Source organism: Phascolarctos cinereus, unplaced genomic scaffold, assembly GCF_003287225.1.
Source record: "Phascolarctos cinereus isolate Bilbo 61053 unplaced genomic scaffold, phaCin_HiC Scaffold_1;HRSCAF=81, whole genome shotgun sequence".
Lineage (NCBI taxonomy): Eukaryota > Metazoa > Chordata > Mammalia > Diprotodontia > Phascolarctidae > Phascolarctos > Phascolarctos cinereus.
In genome coordinates, this window is record NW_027555514.1 from 116,153,909 (window position 1) to 116,177,391 (window position 23,483).

General features: G+C 43.9%; 1 protein-coding gene across 1 annotated transcript in view; it reads right to left on the reverse strand.

Annotated features, from left to right (window-relative positions):
* SND1 (staphylococcal nuclease and tudor domain containing 1) overlaps positions 1–23,483 on the reverse strand; it is a 479,638-nt gene that overhangs the window by 18,563 nt on the left and 437,592 nt on the right. The window contains exon 17 of the mRNA XM_021002412.2: positions 3,035–3,223. Coding sequence (XP_020858071.1) covers positions 3,035–3,223 — 189 coding nt within the window. The remainder of the gene's footprint in view (positions 1–3,034; positions 3,224–23,483) is intronic.

A 23,483-nucleotide genomic window follows, 5' to 3' on the forward strand; every position in this document is an offset into this window, starting at 1 on the left:
ATAAAATGAAATCAATGGCCAACGTAAGCCTCTTTTTTTTCAGCTAGGGCCATGATGGGTGGGAAGAGATAGGAAACAGGCAGTATAATGGAAAGAGGCGCCTGCCGCTGACCCCACGGCTTCCAGGTCTACCCTGGGCCCTGGGAGGAGAATGGGGCTTGCAGTTAGTCAGCCTCCTACTAAGGGGAGGGCATGGTTCTACCCTGTCCTTTCACCGAACAGTCTGTATAGGGACAGGGAGGAATTAGCCCAGCAGGGGGTAGCTACTAAATGGAAAATCCAGTCGTCAGATTCTCCAAATAGATGCATGTACACGTGCCTGGGTGTGAGTGTGTGCAGACAAGCACACGCATTACCCCTTCAGGCCCCTGTCTTGTGCTTTTCTCTTAACATCTCCCCCAAAGTCCCTGAGAGGAGAGAAGAGGCCCAGTTCCTGAGTTCTTAGCAATTGCCTTTCCTTGGCTCTGATGTACTCATATCCCCAATCTACCACTTCCTGTTGGTTCCCTAGCCACGGACATCCCTTTTCATTCACAGTACCTTGGTAACTTTGTTTGAGCCTTATCTTAATGTATATGCTGCCAAAGCAAGTACCTGCTTAAGCCTTAAATAGGTCCTGGGTCTTGGTTCTAAACATTCACCAAATTTTCCTGCCCCAAGGCCAACAATCATGCCCTGCAGTCACAACAATGGCCCTGGTATAGGCAAGGCCAGCTAAGCCACACCAGGGTCTACATGGAGATCCACACGTAGCAGGCTTAGTAGCTTCCGCTAGCACCTACTGGGCCCTTGAAAAGGCTTTGCTGCCTGCTCAGGGTAGGGGGTGGCTGAAGAAGAGCCCAAGAGGAGGGCAACCCCTGGCACAGAGAGTGAGGCCCCGCTCTTTAACTGGGCTAAAATAGAAATGTGCAATTTGTGTAAGTAATTAATCATTGATAATGACTTCCTGGCTTTATCAAAGGGCAACAAGCAAATGATGACTTGGGCTCATTCAGCCAAATCTACTTTACAGTAAATAATGACACCCAATTCTAACACCTGACAAAGAATGTGCTCCCTTCATCAACCCATTGGCTTTCTGTCTCTGCCCTAACCCTGGGGGGCCTGGCCTCTCTTACTCTTGGCTCAAGAGGGCCAGAGAACTGTTCCCATTTACAATGGGCAGCCAAGAGGTGGCTGAGTGGGAGTAACAGAAAGAGAGACAGTTTTTGAATTTGGGTGTTTGCTGTTCATACTACTGATTGTGACTACTCAGAGAGGACTTAAACCTCTGCTGATGTGGTGCTCACCTACACATATCAACCAATTCTGTTCTCCCTCTTAGAAGCTTTGAAAATGCAGTGGAAAGGACAGGGTTTTGTAGAGGGCAGAAAATGCTGCCCTTGATGTATGGAGAAGCTGGAGGTGGGTGCCAGGAAAAGACCATGTTTGGGAAACTGGGCTTTGGGGAAAAAGGCAAGACTTCTTTCAGGGAGAGGGGGGGAGAGGGAGAGAGGGAGAGGGAGGAGAGAGAGGGAGAGGGAGAGAGAGAGAGAGAGAGAGAGAGAGAGAGAGAGAGAGAGAGAGAGTGTGTGTGTGTGTGTGTGTGTGTGTGTGTGTGTGTGTGTGTGTATGGCTAGCTTCTACCACCAAAATGACTGAGGGGAAGCTTGTTCCACCATCTTGGGTGATTTCTGAACTGCCATCTATTACTGCTAACCTCAAATGCCAAAAGAGCTGGGTATATGGCTTATTCTGGGTGGGTGGGTGGATGATTTGGGAGGGAAGGCAGGGAGAAGGAGGAAGAAGAGAGAAATTTTAGGGGGAGAAACCAATTCCATCTGGGGGAGAAAAGGTAAAGGGTAGAAAGACCTAAGAGACTGAGCAAGGAGTCTTTGTTATGGGCAGGAGAAGTGACAAAAGAGCAGAGAACCCCTGCCTTTAGTTAGGTAAGCAGGCCCAGCTCTGGGAATCGGAGACGTAGAACCAGATGATTACCCCCATAGGGAAGGAAACATTTATTCCTGGAACAAATTTATGGCTCAGCACAGCTGTCCTACAAAATCCTCCTCAAGCACAGAGAAACCCTGACAAATTGGTGGCCGACTGATTTATCCCCATTATCAGTGCTGGGCTGTAAGTCAACCACTGCCAGGCTTTTGGAGAGGGTGGGTGGGGGCAGTGAAGGCTGGCTCCTACCACCAAAGCACTTTGTTCCTTAATCAATGATTTGTTTCCCCAAAATGCTTCCTGACCCATCCCCCATCTCCTCCATGCAGCGTCTGCAGAGGCTGATGTACTGTAAATCTGCCATCCTAACAGGTTTATGTCTCTCTGGGGGTAGCTTCCAAAATGGGCTTCCCAGCGGGGTAACGTGAAGCAGATTCAAATTAGTGCCTCTGGCCATCCAAGGAATCCTGGAGAAGTCAGGAGCCAGGCAAAAGCGCAGTGCTCCCATCTTTTTCTCCCTCTTGGGGGCTCATCCCCAATTGTTTTCATATTATCCACCTTATTCCAGTCTCTCACTACAGATGTCTTATGGTTACTAAGACTAAATGAATATTCTTGAGCAATACCAGGAATGATAGTAGTACCTGGGACAGAACAATTCCATGTCAAGGGTAAGGGGTTAAGAGGAGACAAAGAATTCCCATCCCCATTTGACCCAAGCAGACGGTTACCTTTGTGGCAACCCTATCTCCGCACAGGGCTTACTGACTTCAAAGACGTGTGATTCTGTAGCTGTGGGCACTTGCCCCAACTGATGCCAATCAGAAATCCTTTATAATTTAGTAGGTGTGTGAAAGCTGTTGTTGGGGGGAAATCTTCATCATACAGCCAACCTGGTGATGAGCCTGGCCCTTGGAAAACAGACTTATGGCCGTCCACTGATGCCATTGCAGCTGGGTAGGACCTGCCTAAGCTTAGCTCCACTGGCATGGCCTTTGAAAAGCCAGGGGCCCCTCCATGGAATGCAGAGGCATCAGAGTAGCCTTTAGTAGAACCGTCTTAACTCTAACACTCTAAAGTGCGCCCCCCCCCCATGACTACTTACCTTCTCTTTCTTTTGTTTGGCAGCTTCTTCGGCAGACAGCAAGGACTTGTAGTAGGAGCTACGCTCGGCAGTGAAATGAACCTTGGAAAGTGCATGCTCCACCAGTGAGACTGACAGGTTGACACCATCGATGTGCAGCCAGCCGATGAAGTTCCCAGCCTTATCCATGCTCTCTACCTCCACTTCCACCTGGGGACACAAAAAGACGGGACTGAGTCAGCAGAGGGATGGATTTGGGGCACTGGGGTTGATGTATGGCAAAAGGCAGGAAACTACTGACTGCGCAGAAGACACTGTGATACTTCTTGGGTTCTTGCATTTCATAAACTGAGATCTGGTTGAATCTTCTCTATGAAATAGCAGTGGGTAAAGATATCTCAGAGGCATGGGAATATCAGTGGCTAGAGCCATTCCCCCAATCTTTCTAACCTTCTGCAATTCTTAGAGCTCTTCTCTTTAATCTTAGGACCTATGCTGTCATAGTCCAAAATCCTGTCACCAATAAGCCCCTTTCTCTTGCCTCTAGGCTTCAGAGGCCACCTGTGTCCCCTTAACAGGAAGCCTGTTGGAGACTTTCCTTGTCTCCTTGTGGCCTGGGGATCCCCAGCTGGAATGTCAGCCAGCCAGGATATCTACTATACCAACCAGGACCTTTCCATCAATCTGCCACAAACTTAGGGCTTGAGGGGGTAAATTTAATCACTAAAGCAGTCTTGGTCCAACGTTGGGCTCCTGAAGCAGGGAAAGCAGAGGGGGTGCTACTTCCAGGTTTCTGGACACAGTAGAGATTTTGTCTTAGGATGGCCAATACTAATGCGCTTTGAGATGGCAGAGAGGAGGGCTGAGGAACATGGTTGGTGATGGCTACCACCCTTCTTCAGCTCCCACCTCCAGCTCTGCAGTAGAAAGACAAGTGAGTCCTTAGGGAGCAAGGCTGTCCCTGAGGATTGGGGAGGCAGTGCTTTGCCTAGAGGAGCTGAATGAATGAATTTTTAATGAAGGTAATTAAAGTAGTTGCCATGAATGCCAGGCAGGGATAGGGAGGAGAAGACAGACATGGCTGAGTGGGACAAGATGATCTTTAGGGTTCTTACAAATAAAAATCTTACAATCCTATGCATTGCACTCATAGATGACATGGTACCTTGGTGGGGGCAATGGCAGGCTCCCTAATAACGTGACCATTTTCCTAGGTCATGGGCCCAGGCAAGGCTAAAGGTTGGTTTGGCTAAAGGTCAGGCCTGAATAACTCCTTGGGGCATCCTATGAACTCACTGGCTTCTTTCTCCTACTCTAGAAATAACTTCATCCACTTGGAACCCAAGGAGATACAATGAGTAACACTAAACAGCACTGTCGTAGTTCCAATGCTCTATCCAGGGAAAAGGCCTCAAATGTAGGCCCCTCCCCCTCAGTGACTATTCCCCATCGTTACAGGGCTATTATTCTCTCATTCAAGAGCCTAGCTTGCCTTGTATTTCTCTCTTGACTCTCCTCTCACCTCCCTTCTCACTCCACTAAAGGGGGCCGTAAAAGCCTTTGCTGCCAAGTGTAAAAACCTGTATTAATTTAAATGGCTTCAAGCTTGATTAAACAATAAAATGAATGTCTAAATACCTGAGAATTCCCTGGTACCTGGGACAGAGCCAGCAGTGGTAGCAGCCTGGGTCATGGGGCAACCCAGCCTCCACTGGGATTTTGGGAAGCTCTTTCAGAGAGGAAGGGTAGCACAGGTAGGTGATCACTCTCTGCCTGAGAGAGAAGAGTCCTATCCTTGATGCCTACTAAGGGTCAAGGGGAGAGAGCAGTAGATGAAACAGGAATCAGCTTTAATGCACATTCCACTGACCAGAAAGCAGCCGGACTCACCCCCACATTCTATACATAGTGATGATTAACCCTTTAAATATTAGTATTATGTGAATAATGCCCAAAACCAAGAGTACAGTACAAGTCCATATAACTGGAAGTGAGGGGACCCTTCCCTCTTGGCTCCTCTATTAGACTGTAAGCTCCTTAAGGGTAGGGACTGTCTTTTGCCTTTCTTTGTCTCATCAGGGCTTAGGAACGTGCCTGGTATATGGCAGATGCTTAATAAATGCTTATTGACTGACTAGCTCCTACCCGAAGGCTTTTTCACTCTTGATTCTTTACTTTGAGAAATGCCAGCTTTCTTTGGTTCAGTATTAACCTCTTCCTCTTCAAATACATTCTCTACTCCCCTTACAACAGGTGACTAATTAGGATTATTATCCTCAATTGGACTGTGCTGGTCACTCTACAAGCCCAGCTCCCTACTTCCAGTGTCTCAAATGGGGCTCTGTACTGAGAAGTGAGTCCTGCCAGGACCCTGAATGGAAAGCCAGTCACTTCCTGCATTCCCACTATGCTAGGACTACCTGGCTCTAACAAAGCCTCACGGAATAAGAGAAAAGAAGAACTATGGCTATTAGATATGCATTTCCTCTCTTTTCTACTGGCAATTATCTCACAAGAGGAATCCATATTGGAGGCAATAAAGGGGGCGGGGGAACAGAAGAATTGCTGCTCAGGAAGCAGCCAAACCAATAAAAACAGGTACTCAGATCAGAAGCTGCTGTGGCAACTCAGGTTTACAGGGAGAATTCCCCCGTGCCTCCTGCTACCACCTTACTGCCCAGGAAGTGCCAGCCAATGATGGGGTGGATAAATATGGGACATTGCCCTGGGATAAAAGTATTAGCCCCTAAATGGTGGCACAGGGTTCAGCAGAGGATCAGAGATAGGGAAGTCACACTCATGAGCCTCTTTATGGTGCCTTCCTTAATGCCAGAAAGCAGGTTTTAACCTTTCCATCTAACATTCAGTTTAAGATTGAAGAGATTTTCCATTTGAATGGCTTTGATTTCAAGATGTTGGTGGGGAAGAATGAGATGGGAGAAACAGGGAAAATGGAGATTATCTTTTCACTGCTAGGCTTTGTCAACCATGTGGATAACACTTCCCTCCCTTCCTCCTCTCCAAATGGAATTCTGATGAAGTAACAGGCAGAAGAGGGGCTCTCTGACTCCTTCTTGGGCCCTTCCCAAGAAAACTGTGTACTACTGCTCCATCTCCAGCAGCAGGAACCTGGCTCAGTGTAGGTCTACGGCTGGAAACAGCAGTATCAGCAGCTCCGAGGCATGTGGGGGGGGACTGTGCTAAGATTGATAGGTATCTTCAGTGACTTTTGGCACTACTGCTCTAGACCAGGGGTTTTTAACCACTTTTGTATCACGGACCCCTTTTGGCAGTTTAGTGAAGCCTACAGATTCTTTTACAGAATAATGTCTTTAAATAAAAATACAACATAGAGGATTACAAAGAAAACGAAAGGTTAGTGAAAACAAAGGTCCACTTTTTCCTCTCCAAGTTAATGGACCCCCTGAAATGTACTGTTCTATTTGGAGTCTCAGTGATCAGCATTTTTTCTAATCCTTTGGTTAAGAACCCATGATCTAGACTGTTAAAGACTGGTGCTGAGAGGCAAAGCTGTATAGGGAAAAAGCTGGTCATAATCCCATTGCATCTAATGAAAAACCCACCAGACAGTTTCTGTCCCCTGTGACCAATTTCAAATTTATATCATTCTCTTTTGAGGCAAGACCCAGAGTGTCTCTCAGAACCAGCAAGCCTCATGAAAGGACCAATGGCCTTCCGGAGCAGCCCAGTTCTTTCTTAATAGGTAGGGCTGACTATGGCACTAAACCAGCCTTTTCCTGCCTGTAATCAATATGCTAACTTGTGCCTGACAAGTCCCTGGGCCCAGCCAGCCACTCAAGGAAAAAGCTCTGGCATTGGGCTATGGAGCGGGCTGCAGGAGGATATAAAGCTGTCACCCATGGGCTACTCCTATTTCCCTTTTTTATTATCACTTCTACTGCTGTGGTTTTCTCAATCAAACCACAGACCCCAAGGGAAGCCAGAGCTGAGCTCAGTGGAAGAATTAGGTGCTACTGGTGGTCCTGCTTCCCTGGGCTTCTTCCGGCCTTTGGCCATGTGGGACAATTCCTCGCCCCTCAGCTTTGAAGTTGCCCTTTTGGGACAGAATTCAGACTGCATGGATGTGGTGTGATACCTGATCCATGGTTCTGAGGCTCTTATCACACCACTTTCCAGCCATCACTGTCTACAAAGGGCTTACTTAATAAAGTTCAGGGGCAGCTAGGTGGTGCAGTGGATAGAGCACTGGTCCTGGAGTCAGGAGGACCTGAGTTCAAATCTGCCCTTAGACACCTGACACTTAACTAACTGTGTGACCCTGGGCAAGTCACTTAACCCTCATTGCCTAGCCAAAAAAAAAAATTCATGTTTTCTAGTTCAGCAAGCAAGGTGTTCCACAACATGCTCAAACTTTTTTCCTAGCCTTATTTCTCATTACTTTCTAACATATACCCTTTGTTCCACCAGCCACACTGGACTCCCTGACTTTCCCTGAATATGTTTTTCACTTTTTCCCACTTCTACACCTTTGCCAAAACTGTCTCTCCGCCCTTGAATGCCTTTGACCTGTATCTCAGCCTGCTGAAATGCTATTCAATCTTTAAGCCTCTGATCAAATGTTATTTGCTTCTTAAAGCTTTCCTTGATATCCTAAAGGGAAGGATTTCTCCCTTTTCTGAACCTTTAAAGCACTTCATCTCTCTCTTATGGCACATATCACCATTCTGCCTTGTACTGTTATCTGTGTGCTTGGCTTATCTTTCCTTATAGATTATAAGCTCTCTGCAGGAGGGGACTAAATCATAGCCATCTTTACAGCCTCAGTTGCACCCAGCCCAGTATTTTGCATAGAGTAGTTGACATTTAAATAGCGATTTAAGGTTTGCGAGGCACTTTATATACCTTATTTTATATGATCTTCACATATTTTATATGATCTCATCCTGCTGAGATAGGTGCAATTAACACTGACATTTTACAGATAAGAAAACTGATGTTAAAAGAGGTTAACCAATTTGTCCTGGGTCACACATCTAGTAAGTGGCTGAAGTAGGATTCAAAAACGTTGTTTAATGGAATTGAAGACTCTCTTTGGTCTTTTAGGGAAAGCTGTGGAAAAATCTGGGACCTATTAGGTGAATAGGACAAGCTCCAGGATTTCAAAGAACATTCTTCTTACTCTGGCCCACAGCATATACGGCCCCTTGACTGTCATTAGCTCAGGGAGGATCAGGAGGAGCAGGGTGAATGAACTATGGAGATGGTGGTCTCCTTTAGAAACCATATACAATGGCATGTGACAGGGCTGTTTCTCTTTCTGGTGTCAGATAAGGGTATCTGTGATTCCCATAGGTAGCCAGATGGCCTGAGAATGAGCAACACATGCATGAGAGGGAAAGAGAAGGAGGGGGCAGGGGGAGAGGCAGGGGAGAGTGTGAGAGAGATACACAGTGGACAGAGGCAGAGAGACCAGGAGAGGGAGAGAAGGGGGGGGTGAGAGGGGAAGGGGGAGGGATGGAGGCACAGAGACAGAGAGAGAGAGAGAGAGAGAGAGAGAGAGAGAGAGAGAGAGAGAGAGAGAGAGAGAGAGAGAGAGAGAGAGAATGAATGTGGGCTAATATGACCAAGAGGTTGCAAGCAGCTTCCACATAGGACAGATGGTGGCTCTACCCCATCACCTCCTTCCCCTGCCTCATCTCCCTGGGGGAACATAGCTTTCCATTCGTACAGAGGCTGGGATGAGCAGATATACACACTGTATACTGTTCTAGGATAAGGATGTGAGTCTTCTGAGTTACTCTGATGGGAAGGCAAACAGGAAGCTTTACGCCAAGGGAAACAGCAAGTGAGTCTCTGGTTAGACTAGAAGCAGGCAGTCAAGATGAACTAAAGGAAAGCTAAATTCGGTGTAGCAAAAGACGTAGCCCTGCCAGGCTTACTTACTGTGCTTCCTCCCTTTGCCCCTCACTTGACCAAGCACAGGCAGTCCATACAGACATTTGCTGGGTGCCCGGACTTGGATCTTATTATAGGTTTTTGTGTTCTTCTTGACTCTCAGTAAAATGACTCGTGGTAAGCAGTCAATATCTATTTAAGGCTGCCTATTGGCTAATCTGACTGGTCTCCTACTCCTTGTTGTCTCTGGAATCCAGTTGCCTGCAGGACAGACAGTACCCAAACCAGCTCTCTCCACTCTGTTCCATTTCTCTGTTGGTGCAGGGAAGAGCTTGAATGAGGCTTTTGTAAGCCATGGAATCTACCTTCTAGCTATTTCTCAGGTCTCCCTTTCTCAGAATCAGAAACTCTTTGGGGAACCTTAACTTTCCATTCTATCCCCATTGCCCTTTCCTATCTCCTCTTTGAAAGCCAATTCAATCTACTGAGTCAGCAAGTCTGAGCCTAATGTATTTTGTACTGCTAAGTCATTAAAGAAGGAATAACAGGATGAGCCCCCCAAGGGCACATTACTCTTTATACCATGGGGTCTACTCCTATTATGGCAGTTGGGATTCACCTCTTAGCCACACAGAAAGAGCAAAGGGGCTGGGGTCAGAGGCATTGAGCAGGGCCTCCCCTTGACCCTGACCCCAAATGCTCTACTAGAGGTAACAATGTGCAGGCTCCACTGCCTCACGGTAGGACACGTCCTCCTGCTCCCAAGCACATTAATGTGCCACTAATGAAATTGTTCTGGCTTATTTACCAAATTAATACAAACGGCACAGGCTGTTAATTTGGGTTTCTTCTAATTACTGAGGAAGAGTTCCTTGCATCTGGGCATGGCATATACTTCCATGTCCACTGAGTGAGGCTGTCTTACTCTGATCTTACCCCTGCCTCACAGAGGGGAAGAGGCCCCAGGGATACTCACCCTTTTGTTGGTTGGAGCTAGATAAGACCTAATACTGATAGGGCTCTCAATGTCATTCTCTATAACTTTCCTTCTCAGAAACAAATTCTAAGCACAGCCATCCACCAACACATGTCCCTCCCCACATATAATGAATGAACTCCCTTTTTTTCCCAGAGGTTTTGGATATCTATTTCCTTCAGACTAGTACTCTTTTCTCCCTTTACAGGAAGTATGGATAGAATCAGTTTTTTACTCTAAGAAATAAAGAACAACATCAGGGGCTCTGTCCTTCATCTTGGTAGCAAGAAACAGTCAGGGGGAGAACAAGATCCCCAAAATCTCTGCTCCTTTGCAAAGCTGTCTACTAACATGGCCTACACTTCTTAGCCAATCATTCCTAAACCTCTAGGGAACAGGTACTGAAATGTAAAGTGCTGCAGAAAGGTGAGCTACCTTACCCTATGGCAGGGCACAGCAATAGACAGCTAAAGTATAAATACTGTGAATGGGTCTCCTGCAGCCTCTGCCTAGTGACCTATGAGACTGCAGAATAACCACTGACTGAAAGCAGCCACACTAAAAGTCTAGAAAGTAAGAATGTCACGGATACTAAAGGCAAATTGATCTGGAAACTACAAAAGGGTAGGGATAAGGGTCAGAGAACAGAGGTCTCTGTGCTCTATATATATACTACACCAGGAAATGGTCCAATGGGAAAGCCATCAGAGCATGCACACCCTTGCACCCCATCCCCTTTCCCTTCTTCCACCAGGAAGACAGGAGTAACCTCTCCCACTCATGCAGCAGGAGCTATTTGGGCTATGCAGAATGCCTGAGGCATCTCAGGAAATTACCCAGTGACAGCTCCAGGATCCCTGGAAAACGGCTGATGGGGATTCTCCATTATTCTTAAGGGCCTAAGAGGGTTATAAGGAAAGAACTGAGCACAAAGGACACCTCCATCCTGGGGTAACTTCAAGGAATGCTGTTCTACCCTGGGCTGCTGGTGAAGATCACAGTGCTCTCCTAGTACAGCTGACATACAAGGGCTCAAAGAACATTCTGGAGATGACAACCAAGTCTCAGATGTGGGGAGGTGGAATTTCCTACCAATAGCAGGGTCTGAATTAGCTTTGCCTATTATTTGGCTCTGCCCTTGACTCAAATAACTCTTAAGGTAACACCTGGTGCAGGATAAAATGAGATGGTACTTGTAAAGCACTTTATAAATCTTAAAGCACTATATAAATGCTAGCTATTATTATTTGAATTATTTATTATCTGGCACACAAGATGGAATAGAGATGTAGATGGAAACAAAAGCAATAATGAGGGCTAGGGCAAAATGGTAAGTGGGTGATATGCGCAATAGTATGAATAAGAAGCTGTGTATGGGTAACCATAGTAGGAAGAAAAAAAAAGTACATAATGCCCCCCCCCCCCAAGTTTAAACTCTTTAGTCTGGCATTCAAAGCTCTCCACATCATGGTACCAATCTACTTTTTCAGTCCTCATACAACTATTTCATCATTCTATGCCCCAAGTAGGTTGTGTGCCTTGGCTTATATCATTCCCCAAAAAGAATGTGTATTTAAATCCTAATCCTTGAAGATCCATCTCAAATGCTACATTTTACCTGATCCACCCTGTTAGAGAGGATCTTTTCTCTCTCAAAACTCTCATGGGTATTTTGCACCCCTCTTGGGTACTTGCCATGTACTAGTCTGTGTTTTAGTTATTTATGTTTCATCTCCCCTTTAGACTGTTAGCTCCTTGAAGACAGAAAATACAGTCTTTTTGTGTAGCTCCCTTGTGAATAGCAGTTGTGAAAAAAAATGCTTGTTGAACTGAATTGCTATACGTGGGAGAGAAGTCAACGAGGTTTGCTTTGCTCAAAGGCCCTATGCTTAATCAGAGCACTGGTGAGCCACTGGGAGAGAAGCAGCAGAATAAGAAAGCATGGAGAAACAGAAGGGAATAAGGAAAGAGGGCAGGGATGGGGGGAGAGAGAGAGTGCAAGAGAGAGAGAGAGAGAGAGAGAGAGAGAGAGAGAGAAGAGAGAGAGAGAGAAGAGAGCGAGCGAGCGTGAGCTCTTGCATCTATTCCAGGTTGCCAGCCTTTGTATGCAAAGGGGCCACCCTATAGTAGAACTGGGCTGGAGAGACCTCCCTCGATTCAAGAGAGCATGCTAAGGAGCTGGGTGTTTTTTGCTGGACTTAACGCTGTATGAGGACTGCAGCATATGGCCATAAGATAAACCATGAACCTGGCCAGTGATGACATTAAAGAGTAGCAGCATAGCCATGTTCATCCCACTTCAACTAACTACTTTGAGGAGATAATGCAGCAACCCTGGTAGCAAGAGAGCTCCTATGAAATGCTTCTTGAGACTTAAGTGGGAAGTGACCAGGGCAGAAAAGCTCAGGGAGGGAGAGGGGGGATATTCTATATTCCCAATAAGAAAGCGGGCAGCAGAGTCATTGTGACTCCCAATGAGGTGCCTCTGTCCAAATTCCTCACCACTGTCAAAGCATCTGACTCCTTGAAATCCAGCGCATCTAGCTAGCTGCCTTTGCATGCAACTACTTTTCTGACATCCAAACTCTGGCATAAGCCAAACCCTGGGAATCCCTGGCAGCCAAGCATGGATTGGCACAGTGCTAAGAGGGGGCCTGAGCTTCTGGATCCAAGGTAAGTGGGGTCTCTCTGCAGGAAGACTGATGCTCTTTTTAGTTGAGTGCCTTTTCCCCACGTTCAGAATGAGAAGTAGGATGATGGGGAGGCTCCTGGGTCCTGCCTGAGGCAGAACTGTAGCAGCCAAGCCGATCAGCAGCGTCCTCATCTGCCGGGAAATGAAAACCTGCTGACTTCAGGCCTTTGCAAGCGGTAACACAGTTTACAAACTGACGCAATCTGTTCCTTTGGTGCAGACAATAAGGAAAGCAGACTGTTCATCTTCCTAGGAAAACCCAAGGCTCGAGGCCAGGAGTGAATCTTAACCCCTTCTATCCCAGGTTTGGCTTAGGAGACCCTATCTCTCTCAGAAGTCTCTTTAGTCTGAAGTAGGTTGGTGGGCTCTATTAGTATGCTGAGCATACTTATGGGCTTTAGCAGCTCCCAAAGGTCCTCTAGCTGTGGCAAGTTGTTTTTGGCCAAGAGGAAGAATAAAAACTGCTCTCATCCAGGTCAGGTGGCCTCCAGATGGTGTTCCTTCTATCCATGGCTGAGGTCTCCCAGATATAGCTGAAATAATTCTGGCTCTTGTCTAGTTTTAGGCCCAAGTGGGAATAGGAAGAAAACGAACTTTTTTTTTTGCTTCATGGGAGATCATTATATAGCTTGTCTCAGAGTGAATGGTTGATAAGATTGACAAGACTTTGTCCTGGGTTCAGGAAAAAATGAATTTGTCAACCACGCAAATTCAAATATGATTCCTTCCTTTGCAAGCACCTGATCCCAATAGCTGATCCAAGGGTCTGTTCCAATACTTTCAGAAGAGAGATCTTGTTCAGTGCGCTTTTCACTGACATAGAATCTTGGACTTCTTTGTCCCAGACTCTCTTGGAAAAAGTTGCTTTGAGGTAGGCACTCAGGCTCCCTGGCCCTTCAGCACGGGAATCAACTGTAGAGTTGCTGAGACAGGAAGCTGTCTCTTGAAAGGAACTAGTGTCATGTCGAGCTGAGATGGGCCTTGCCAGGCAACTCTCTAGGGTGAGAGTATCCCTGTAGCTGCCTCTTCTCCACAGCTGACCTAGCTTGGAGACACACACAGGAGAAACTGCCTTTGGTTAGTGCAGCCAGCAGGGATGACTCAGAGGTACTGAGAGGCAGGCTCCATCACCGACATGGGGAGCACAGGGGGGCAGACTCACAGTTGGCTTTGCTGTCTTTGCCAGCACTGAATATGTTTGGAATGGGAATGCAATTTCCTTTTTATCCAGGTACAAGTGAAGGCAGCAGAGTACAATACACCCCTGAGCCTATTCCTCTATGTCTTCTAGCTATGTGGTTTCTAAACAAGTGAAAGTTATTAAGCAGGGACAGCAGTTAGGGGTGCCAGTCTCTATTTCAGGTGGTCTTAATTCCTTTCTGCTTTATCCCAGCCTCCCTCTTCCACCATGACTCACCATCTGGTACAGTTCAGGCAAGCCATTGGAGACTCAGGTGGTAGACCTGTGCTCATTCAAGGGGAATCTAGGGATGAACACCATTCTATAGATGTAGTCCTTTGATGCAGCTTAAGATAAGATCATGTTAAGCTTTTTTGATTGGTATGGTACATTGCTTCCCCACATACAGTCTGAACCACATTCTTGTAAATTTGGTTTTGAATGTAAGTGTAGGACTGTACATCTGTTCCTAGTAAATACCATCTAATTAGATCCAGCCCATCATTTCAGCCTGCCTAGATCTACTGGGGGTACCAACTACTTCATCCAAATATCTGCTATCCCTCCCAGCCTTGTGATGCACAAATCTGATAAGCCTGACAGTTATAGTCATTGATTAAAAAAAAAAATTCAGCACCTCGGGGCTCTCTTGACTTCCTCCCACACTCAGCCTCGGGGAAGAGGTATTATCCACTTGCTAGGCAGGAGATGGATCTCTTCCCCAAGAGATGACTCCCTTACTGTCCACATTGTTACTGCTCATGGGAGCACTGTATGAGCCTACAGACCTATGTCCTTGCAATGATTTTGATGACTTCTAATCATCGAAAACCTTCCCTACCCTTTATTCTGGGAAGGAGGTGGTAGGGAATAGCCTGTTCTTTTCTCCTGGCCCTAACAAACTCACGTGGAGCCATCCGTTGCCCCTGAGGAGGGTGGGAAAAACTAAAAAGCATGGGAAACGTTCTGTACTTCTGCAATACTAATCAAAATACAGTAAGAAAAGATTTATTCATAATGAGCCTCTGAGAACTATGGATTATGAGAGCCCCTTCAAATCTAGTTTATTACTGAAAGATTAAATAAGATTCTTGAGGGCTCATGGCCTGCACAGGCTTAATGAAAAAGCATGGACAGAAGCTATCCATTGCAATGTTCACCAAACCCCCGCAACTCCGGGGGTAGAGTCATTATTTGATAAAAGATGCTGGGAAAGTAGTATAGCACAAGTGAGCTATAGATCACCACATCATACCAGGTACAGATTATCTCCAAATAGATTCATGGCTTAGATATATAAGGTCACATCATAAGCAAATTAGAGGAACAAGGTAGAAAATACTCTTTCTTAACTATTGATTGTGTTAAGTGTTCACAATGAAACAAGGGAAAGATGATCACAGAAGACAAAAGGACTAATTTTGATTATGTAAAATTAAAAAAAAAGTTTTTACATAAACAAAACCAATGCAGTTAAAATTAGAAAGGAAACAGTTGGGAAAAAAATCTTTGCAGAAAGATCATGTCTAAGATATATATATATATGGGATGGATTAAAATTTATAAGACTAGGTAAGAGCCATTTCTCAATAAGTAAATGGTAGAAGGATATAAACAGGGAGTCTAAGACATTAACTGAAAATCATATGGAAAAATTCTCCAAATTACCAATAATTAGAGAAAAACAAGTTAAAGCAACTCGGGTTCTGCCTTGTACCCATTTGGTTGGTAAAGATGACAAAAAAGGAAAATGACAATTGTTGGAGGGGGCTGTGGAGAAAAAGGCATTGTTGATGAGCTGTGAATTGGTCTAACCTCCCTGGAAAGCAATTTGGAACTATGCCCCAAAAGTCACTGTACCATCCATACCCTTGAACCTAATGATACCATTACTTGACCAGAGATGAAAGAAAGAAGAAAAGTCTGTCTCTCAGTCTGTCTTTGAGCTAAAGTGGTGCAGTGGATAGAGTGCCGGCCATGGGGTCAGGAAGACTCATCTTCCTGAGTTCAAATCTGGCTTCTGCTACTTATTAGCCCAATGTGACTAGCAAGTCACTTAATTCTGTCTGCCTCAGTTGCCTCATCTGTAAAATGAGCTAGAGAAAGAAATGGTAAACCACTCCAGTATCTTTGCCAAGAAATCCCCAAATGATGTCACAAAGAGTTAGATGTGATTGAAAAACAAGTGAACAGCACTCCCCACCCCCTGCTTTTTTTTTTTGGTCATAGCAAAGAAATTAACAGGGTGGCCATTGATTAGGGAGTAGATGAACACATTTAGTATATGATTATATTAGAATATTATTGTGCAGTAATAGATGACAAATGGGACGGTTTCAGAGAAAGCCGAGAAGACTTATATAAACTAATAAGCAGTGAGCTTTCTACTCAGATTCTAAACCCTTCCTAAATCCTTCCTTGAATGAGCCCACAGTGGAACCGAGTAGCACTGATGATCATGAGCATTTTACCAGGACAGGATTATTCTTCTCTTTTTCCCAACTAACATTCCAGGTACCGTACCCCACCTTCCTCCTACCACTCCACCCCGGTCACTGGCACTCTAACTCTAATATCTTTAATGCTCTGTGGCTTTAAACCAGACCTTGAAAGTTTTGAAATACAATAGTATGAAAGAACCGAGGTAAGAGATATGGTGAAAGGGGTGGGGGTAAGTAAGGGACGGCTCAGCAGTTTAACTAATTTTGTTCTCCACCCATCCTGCTAACAGGAGCCAGGGTTCCATTAATCTCAATTATTTCAATGCTCCCTATTTCAACCAAATGTCCCAAACACAACTCAGCTTAACAAGGTCCCCAGAACCACTGGGGACCCCCTTGGTTCTGCCCAACTGCTTGGGCTAACTCAACTTTGCTTTTCCTTGGGGAGTAACTGTTTTGTGTTACCCCCGAAGGGGCCATGGTGTCCTCATTAGCCCTGTTGTATTGGCTTCCTTTCTTGTAAGCTATAAGCAGAATTCTGAGGACCACAGCTGCCCCAGTTGGGGCATTCCCCTCAGGCAGGTGGTACTTTTCTAAAAAAGAAGGAAGGAAATGAGGCTGTGACTGGGCTATCTCTGAAGCCAAAAGTGGACTAAAGGGGAAGATGCAGAGAGTCCCTTTCAAATTGAGGGGGGGGGGCAAATCTCTGAAGGAAAACACTTTGGGTTTGGCCAAGTTCTTTAAACAGCTCGGGCTGCCCTTCTCCACTGTTCCTCCAAAGGAGGTTTAAGCTCCTGTACTGCTGATACAGACCATCAATGCAATGCAAAGTTGGCTGCTGGCTGGTTTCCTGCCATGGTATCCTCTGCAAAAAGCTTTTAGTCACCCACTGCCACCCCTGCACTCAGTGTAAATACCATGTAGGTAATATTTTTAAAAAATGTTTTCTGAGGTACAGACAAAAGTTTATTCTTTCTGAAATGCTGTGTAGAGGTGGTGAGAAGACCAGACCTACAAGAGTAGAAAAGAATTAAAAAGTTAGTCTGAGACAGTAAAGAAGAGGGCAGAGGGAAAAGGAACAAGGAACAGAGTTTTCTCATTTCTTTTTTTCTCCCTTATAAAGCAAGAAGAGGAAATTATGCTCTGGTAGGGTTCCTTCTATCTCCCCTTAAATCTCTTATTTCTTGTTCTATATGGGTCACAGGATAACTGATTGAGAACTGGAAGGGACACTAAAGGTCATATAATCTTATCCCTTCATTTTACAGATGAAGAAACTGAAGCCCACCTAGGTTAAGTGACTTGTCTAGGGTCAGAGACGTAGTATATGCCCATGGTGGGATTTGAAACCAGGTCTTCCTAAATCCTATGCACTATCCACTGTACCACACTGACTCAACTAAACGACCCACTTGTGTGTGCCCAACTTTCTAGAACTTGGTCCACTGTTTGCAGATATCAATATCACTCCAGCAAAGCATTCTGAATATGGCCAAGGGAGGTACAAAGGGTGCAGGTTCCATTTGGCTAGAACCTTCATAATTGAGAAGGGACTTTTTGTAAAATTTTGTCTGGAGAGGCAGAGTGTAAAAGTGTAATGATGCTTTACTTATGCTGTTTGCCTGTGCCAATAATGCCATTTATCCCACTTAGTTTGCCAATCCATGTCTCTCATGCTCTTCAAAGCTAGGCTTAGAACTCACGTCCCCAAAGGAGCCCCTTGCTGATAACTCCACGTGACATTGCCCCTCCAGAGTGGATGTGCACATGCCTGTGCACTTTATCACTTAGCGCAGGCCTCTTAACCTCAGCGGATGGCTTCCTAAGAGCCACAGGTTGATGCTATCCCCTTGCTGGGCCAGTACCTGAAATTGTGCTCTGGCAGGCTCACCCCACTTCTTGAGCCTCCTAGATCCCTCTCTAGAGACAAGATGACCTGCTTGCTGGGGATGTGTGTCCATATCTAGAATGTGCAGTTAGTGTTGGTGAATGACTGGCGGTAGAAGAGTGTCCTAGAACTGCTGGAGTGCTACATGTCTGGTGGATCAACTTTGTTCTCAAGGGAAGCATACTGTGCAGGTTATACAGTTAGTTAGCTTACAGCAAACCCTGCCCTAGAGCCAAATAAAGAAGAATAACAAAAAGGCACTTACATGAAACTGACGGAAGAGCAGGTTTAGTTGGGAGAGGTGTAGGTCAGATAACTAGATTTTTTTAGGCCACCACCATCCTTTCACTTATCCTCTTTTCTCTCCCTCAACTCAAATCTCCACTGAATTGCTAAGTCCCACCAATTCTATCTCTCTGTCTTTGGTATCTATACTTCTCTCTTCATTCACATTGCTGAAGTTCAGGCTCATTAACTCTACCCTGGACTATTGTAATAGCCTCCTAATTGGTCTCCTTGCTTCCCATCTGTCTTCTCTCTAATATACTCTCTGCATAGCTGTCATCTTCCTTCTCTAAAAAAATATTCAGTAGCTCCCTATTGCCTTTACATCAAAACACAGACTCCTGAGCCTGGCATTGAAGTCCACTATAGCTTGGCTCCCACCTTCCTTTCCAGACTTTATTTCATATGACTCTCTTCCATGCACTTTACATTCCAACTGAACTAATTTATCATTCATTCCTTGAACTCAACATTCCTTTTCCCATCTCTATGCTTCTGCACATGTGGGCTGTTTCTTACTCCTGACATGCATTTCCATCTTACCTCTATCTTCCTTTAAAGGTTATCTTCCTATTGAGGCCCCTTTTCCCTCTTCGAATGATCTTATATCAACCTACCTACATACACGTTATATATCTCCAAGTAAAATGTAGGCTCCATGCGAATATACTTTCATTTCTGTCTTTGAATCTCCAGTGTATTACACATAGCAAATGCCTAATAAACGTCAATGAACTGAACTAGCTCCTAGACTGGGCAGGAAGAAAGCATTATGGTATTCAGGAAGTGAACAGGGAATCACTCCAGAAGGTATGGAGAGGGAGACATGTGATAGAGAATGTGAGCTCCTCAAGAGCAGGGAGCATCTTTCTTTCCTACATGTCTCCCTAGCTTGCTGCTTTTTCATTCATTTACTAAAATTAATAAGTATATCTTGAATGCCCCAGTATGTGCAAAGCCTTTTTGTGTTAGGCACTGTGGGAGATAACAAAGAAGCAAAGACACGGTTCCTGTGGTCAAGGAACTTACACTTTAGACAAATACACAAAAAGAAAAGTAATGACACAAGATAGTACATGCAAACATGTGAGAGAAAAGATAATAATAATCAATAAACTACAGTAGCGCTAGGATAAAACATTTGGCTTTGAAGGCCCTTTGTCACCTATCTTCACTTCAACTTTCCAGCTTCATTCTACATACCCCCTACAGCTCAAACCAGCTGGCTCTATTTCTCCCCCATGGCGCTCTATCTCTCATCTCTTTGTCTTTTTATGGGTTATCGCCCATGTCTGGAATGCACTTTTCCCTCACAGACCAAACATGGCCTCCTACACAAAGTCTTTTCTGCTAGGGCCCTCTGTCAGTAATTACTTTACATTTACATTACTTATTTTAAATTCACTCTGAGTATCCTTGTGTATGTTGTCCCCCTTGATAGAATGTCAGCTACTTGATAGCAGGGATTGTTTCATGTTTTTTGTGTTTGAATGCCTAGAATCTAGGATGATGCTTGGCACACAGTGGATGCTGGATGTGTAATAAATTTACCTGTTGACTGATTAATAACAGATAAAAAGGACAATTCTGGTTACATAAAATTGAGATGCTTCTGCAAAACAAAACTCAATGAGGTCAGAATTTTAAGGACAACAGTTAACTAGGAAATATCTTTGCAGCAAATTTTTCCCATAAAAGTCTAATACTGAATATACATGGGGAACTGAATCAAATATTTAAGAATGAGAGAAAATTTCCAACAGAAAAATGTTCAATATGAACAAGCAGTTTTCAAAGGAAGAAATATAAACTGTCTGAAAACAAACATATGAAAAAATGCTCCAAGTCATTAATAGGAAGAGAAACACATAATTAAAACAATTCTGAGGTTCCATATGCACAAAAATATTGATAGCAATCCTCTTTGTTGTGGCAAAGAACTAGAAATAAAGTGGTTGTTCATCTTCTGGGGAATGGCTGTACAAATTATGGTATATGAATAGAATATTATCGTGTTGTAAGAAATGAATGGATTCAGAGAAATCTGGGAAGACTTGTATGAACTGATACAGAATAAAGTGAACAAAACCAGGAGAACAATTTATATTATGACTACATTAATGTAAAAGGAAACAACTTTGAAAGAACTCTGATCAATACAATGTTCAATCATGACATCAGAAGACTGATAAGGAACCATGCTTCCCACCTCTTCACAAGGTGGAAGAGAGGAGCTTTCAGATAGTCGATGCAGATGTTTTACTTGACTATATATACTATAACCAAGGAGTAGGTCTAATGAGGAGAGGAGTTAGTGGGCACACAAAAATAAGAATATCAATAAAGCATTAAAAATATACAAAGAAGAAACAGAAGGAAGTTCAGAAGGGGCCACAGAAAAGCAGGGCAAATTTATTGCTGACATATTAAATGTAATATGTGTATGTATATATGTAAAAACAACCACCAAATTATATGTAATAAGTCCATAGTTTCATATACAACTCTTTTGTAAAGTTTTTCTTTTTATATTGAAATCCATTTGTTGATGTTTATAATACAAATTAAATTAAAACAAGAAACCTACAATGTTTTTATGTTAGGAATAAGGGTTGTGTTGTGGAGAGATTGGAAAAATGCAGAAGTAATACTAAGGCAGTAAAGCAACTTAGTTAAAGAGGAAAACAGAGGTCTAGATGAGATCTAAGTGGCAGACAGATAAAGTCCATTCTTGTGCTGGGGCTAGTCTTTCTGAATGAGTCTTCACGCTCCCCTGTCCAAGTGATTTTCATTTCCTTTCACAGGATCACAGATCTAGAGCTGTGAGGGAATTTGGAGGTCATCTAGTCCAACGCCCTCATTTCATAGAAGGAGGAACTAAAGCCAAGAGAGAAATGACTTGCTCAAGGTCACAAACATAGTAAGTAGCAAACCTGGGATTCCAACTCTGTCCCTTAACTCCAAAATTAGAATTTTTTTCCACTTAATTTATTATTTCCATTATTTATTACAGTTCCGATCTGCTACTTATCTCCAAATTTGGGATCCTATGGACAATAAACTCATAGAAGAAGTATAGAATTTGGAAAAATGTTCATTATATGTGTGATGGAACATAAACATAAAATGTCTGTATTTTTGTGGTTCATATAGAGAACAAATTAGTCCCCTCCTATCCTCCACATATATAATCTGGTTTACTCTGCTTTTAAATTTGGCAAAGGGGAAGCAGTACACTGCTTCTAGTAGCTATTAGGATTCTCATTTCAGAAAGATGAAAAGCAGAGGCAGAAATGAGTCACTACCCTGGGAAGAGGGTGAAAAGGCCAGCTCAGCTCTTCCCTGTGAAAGACCTCAGCACTGACGGACACCTCTGCACAAAGCTACTCCTTGCTACCTTGCCTGACTCTGGCCCAATGGTGGCTAAGCATGGCTCTTAGGCACTCTAGTATTATCTTCCAAACCAGCTTCATAGAGAGGCAGTGTAGCGAAATGGAAAAAGTTTTAAGACGTTGGTTCAAAATTGCCACTTACTACCTCTGAGAGAAAACCACTTCCTTAACCTCCCCGGGTTGCAGTTTCCCATCTGTAAAATGAAGGTGTTGGACAAGATGACCTGAGCTCTTTTCCAGCTCTATAGCTATAATTCTATTTTTCTCAGTCCTAGATCTGACATTAGTGATGTGACTATGGACAAGTCACCTAACCTAGTCTCTGTAAAATGAGGATAATACACTCTTTACCTCAAATGGTTGTAAGGAAAATGTTTTGTAAACCATTCTAGAAATATAATTCATTTTAATATCACAGGAGATCAGGCTGGATCACATGGGAAATTACCTTGTGCTTTCAATGATCCCAGGTGACTCTCTGACACATCTTTTAAACAACAAATTAAACAACAAATAAACAACCGGGTAAAGCTACATGGCTACAAATTGTGATATGACCTAAAGGAAAATGAAAAGATTCATGCTGGGTATAAGCAGGCAACAACAATGATGAATCAAACATAAAAGACTTTACCTAGAAGATTTACAACTAGAAAAGAAGGTGAGCTGGTCATGTAACAAGACTGGGAGATAATAGATGGATAGCCCAAGGGTTGTACAGCTATCAGTAAGGAACCAGAGGAAGGATTCTAATGTATTGAGTATGGATCTTGTGTGAATGATTTATACAAAGACCTGGAAAAGAATCACCCATCAGAGGGCACAGACTGGTTTTGAAGTGAACTGTACTGATGGATGGGAATTGCCAAGTCATTGAAATTATAGTTCCACTGAAGTATTATTTTGCAGAGAGCAACAATGGCCTTCATTTTTCAATTCAACAAGTTTTTATCAAGTGATCATGAAGTACAAGGCACTAGGGTTACAAAATGAAATACGACTGAATTCTTGACCTCAAGACACTTATCCCATAGAGACAGATGGGAAGAAGAAAGAAGTATAACAACAGAAGGTGCCAACCACCAGCTTTTAGCAGACAAATCTTTCTGCTTCTGATGAGAATTTTCAACGTAAGGGGAAAAATGGCAAAAAACATTACTAAGGTTTATGCTTCTTTTCTTGTGGACCTTAGGCTGATTGGAAAGCAAGCTTTTCCTTGCCTCAACATGTTCTAACAGTCAGCATGTAGCCTTACCAGATGAAAGGATCAGAGGCTACTGGAGTGGGAAGGAATCAGAGATAAGTTAGTCCAAATTTTGTATATTACAGACAAGGAAATGGAGACAACAGAAAGTCGAGCAATTTGCCCAATGTGCCCACATAACTAGTTAGTGGCAAAGCTGGGCCTCAAACCCGTGCTTTCTAAGTCAGGTGCTTCAGTTGCAATTAGCTTTGAACAGAGGGAGAACAAGGAGCCTGATGAGAGGAGGGCCAGGGGAAAAAGGATCTCAGAATTTTCCAATTGAAAAAAGGAGTGGATGGCTACAGCGATCCATTATACAAAAAGCATTGTGACCTATACCAAACACCTGTTTCTTATAAGCCATACAGGTACTTTCTAGAATCTTCTTTGTAAAATAAGGCTAAACACATGCCAAGAACAATTCTGTCTCCCCAAAGCGACCAATGCGCTAAGCTGAGGTGAACAGCTCTATGATCATCTACGGCAAGGCGCTCTC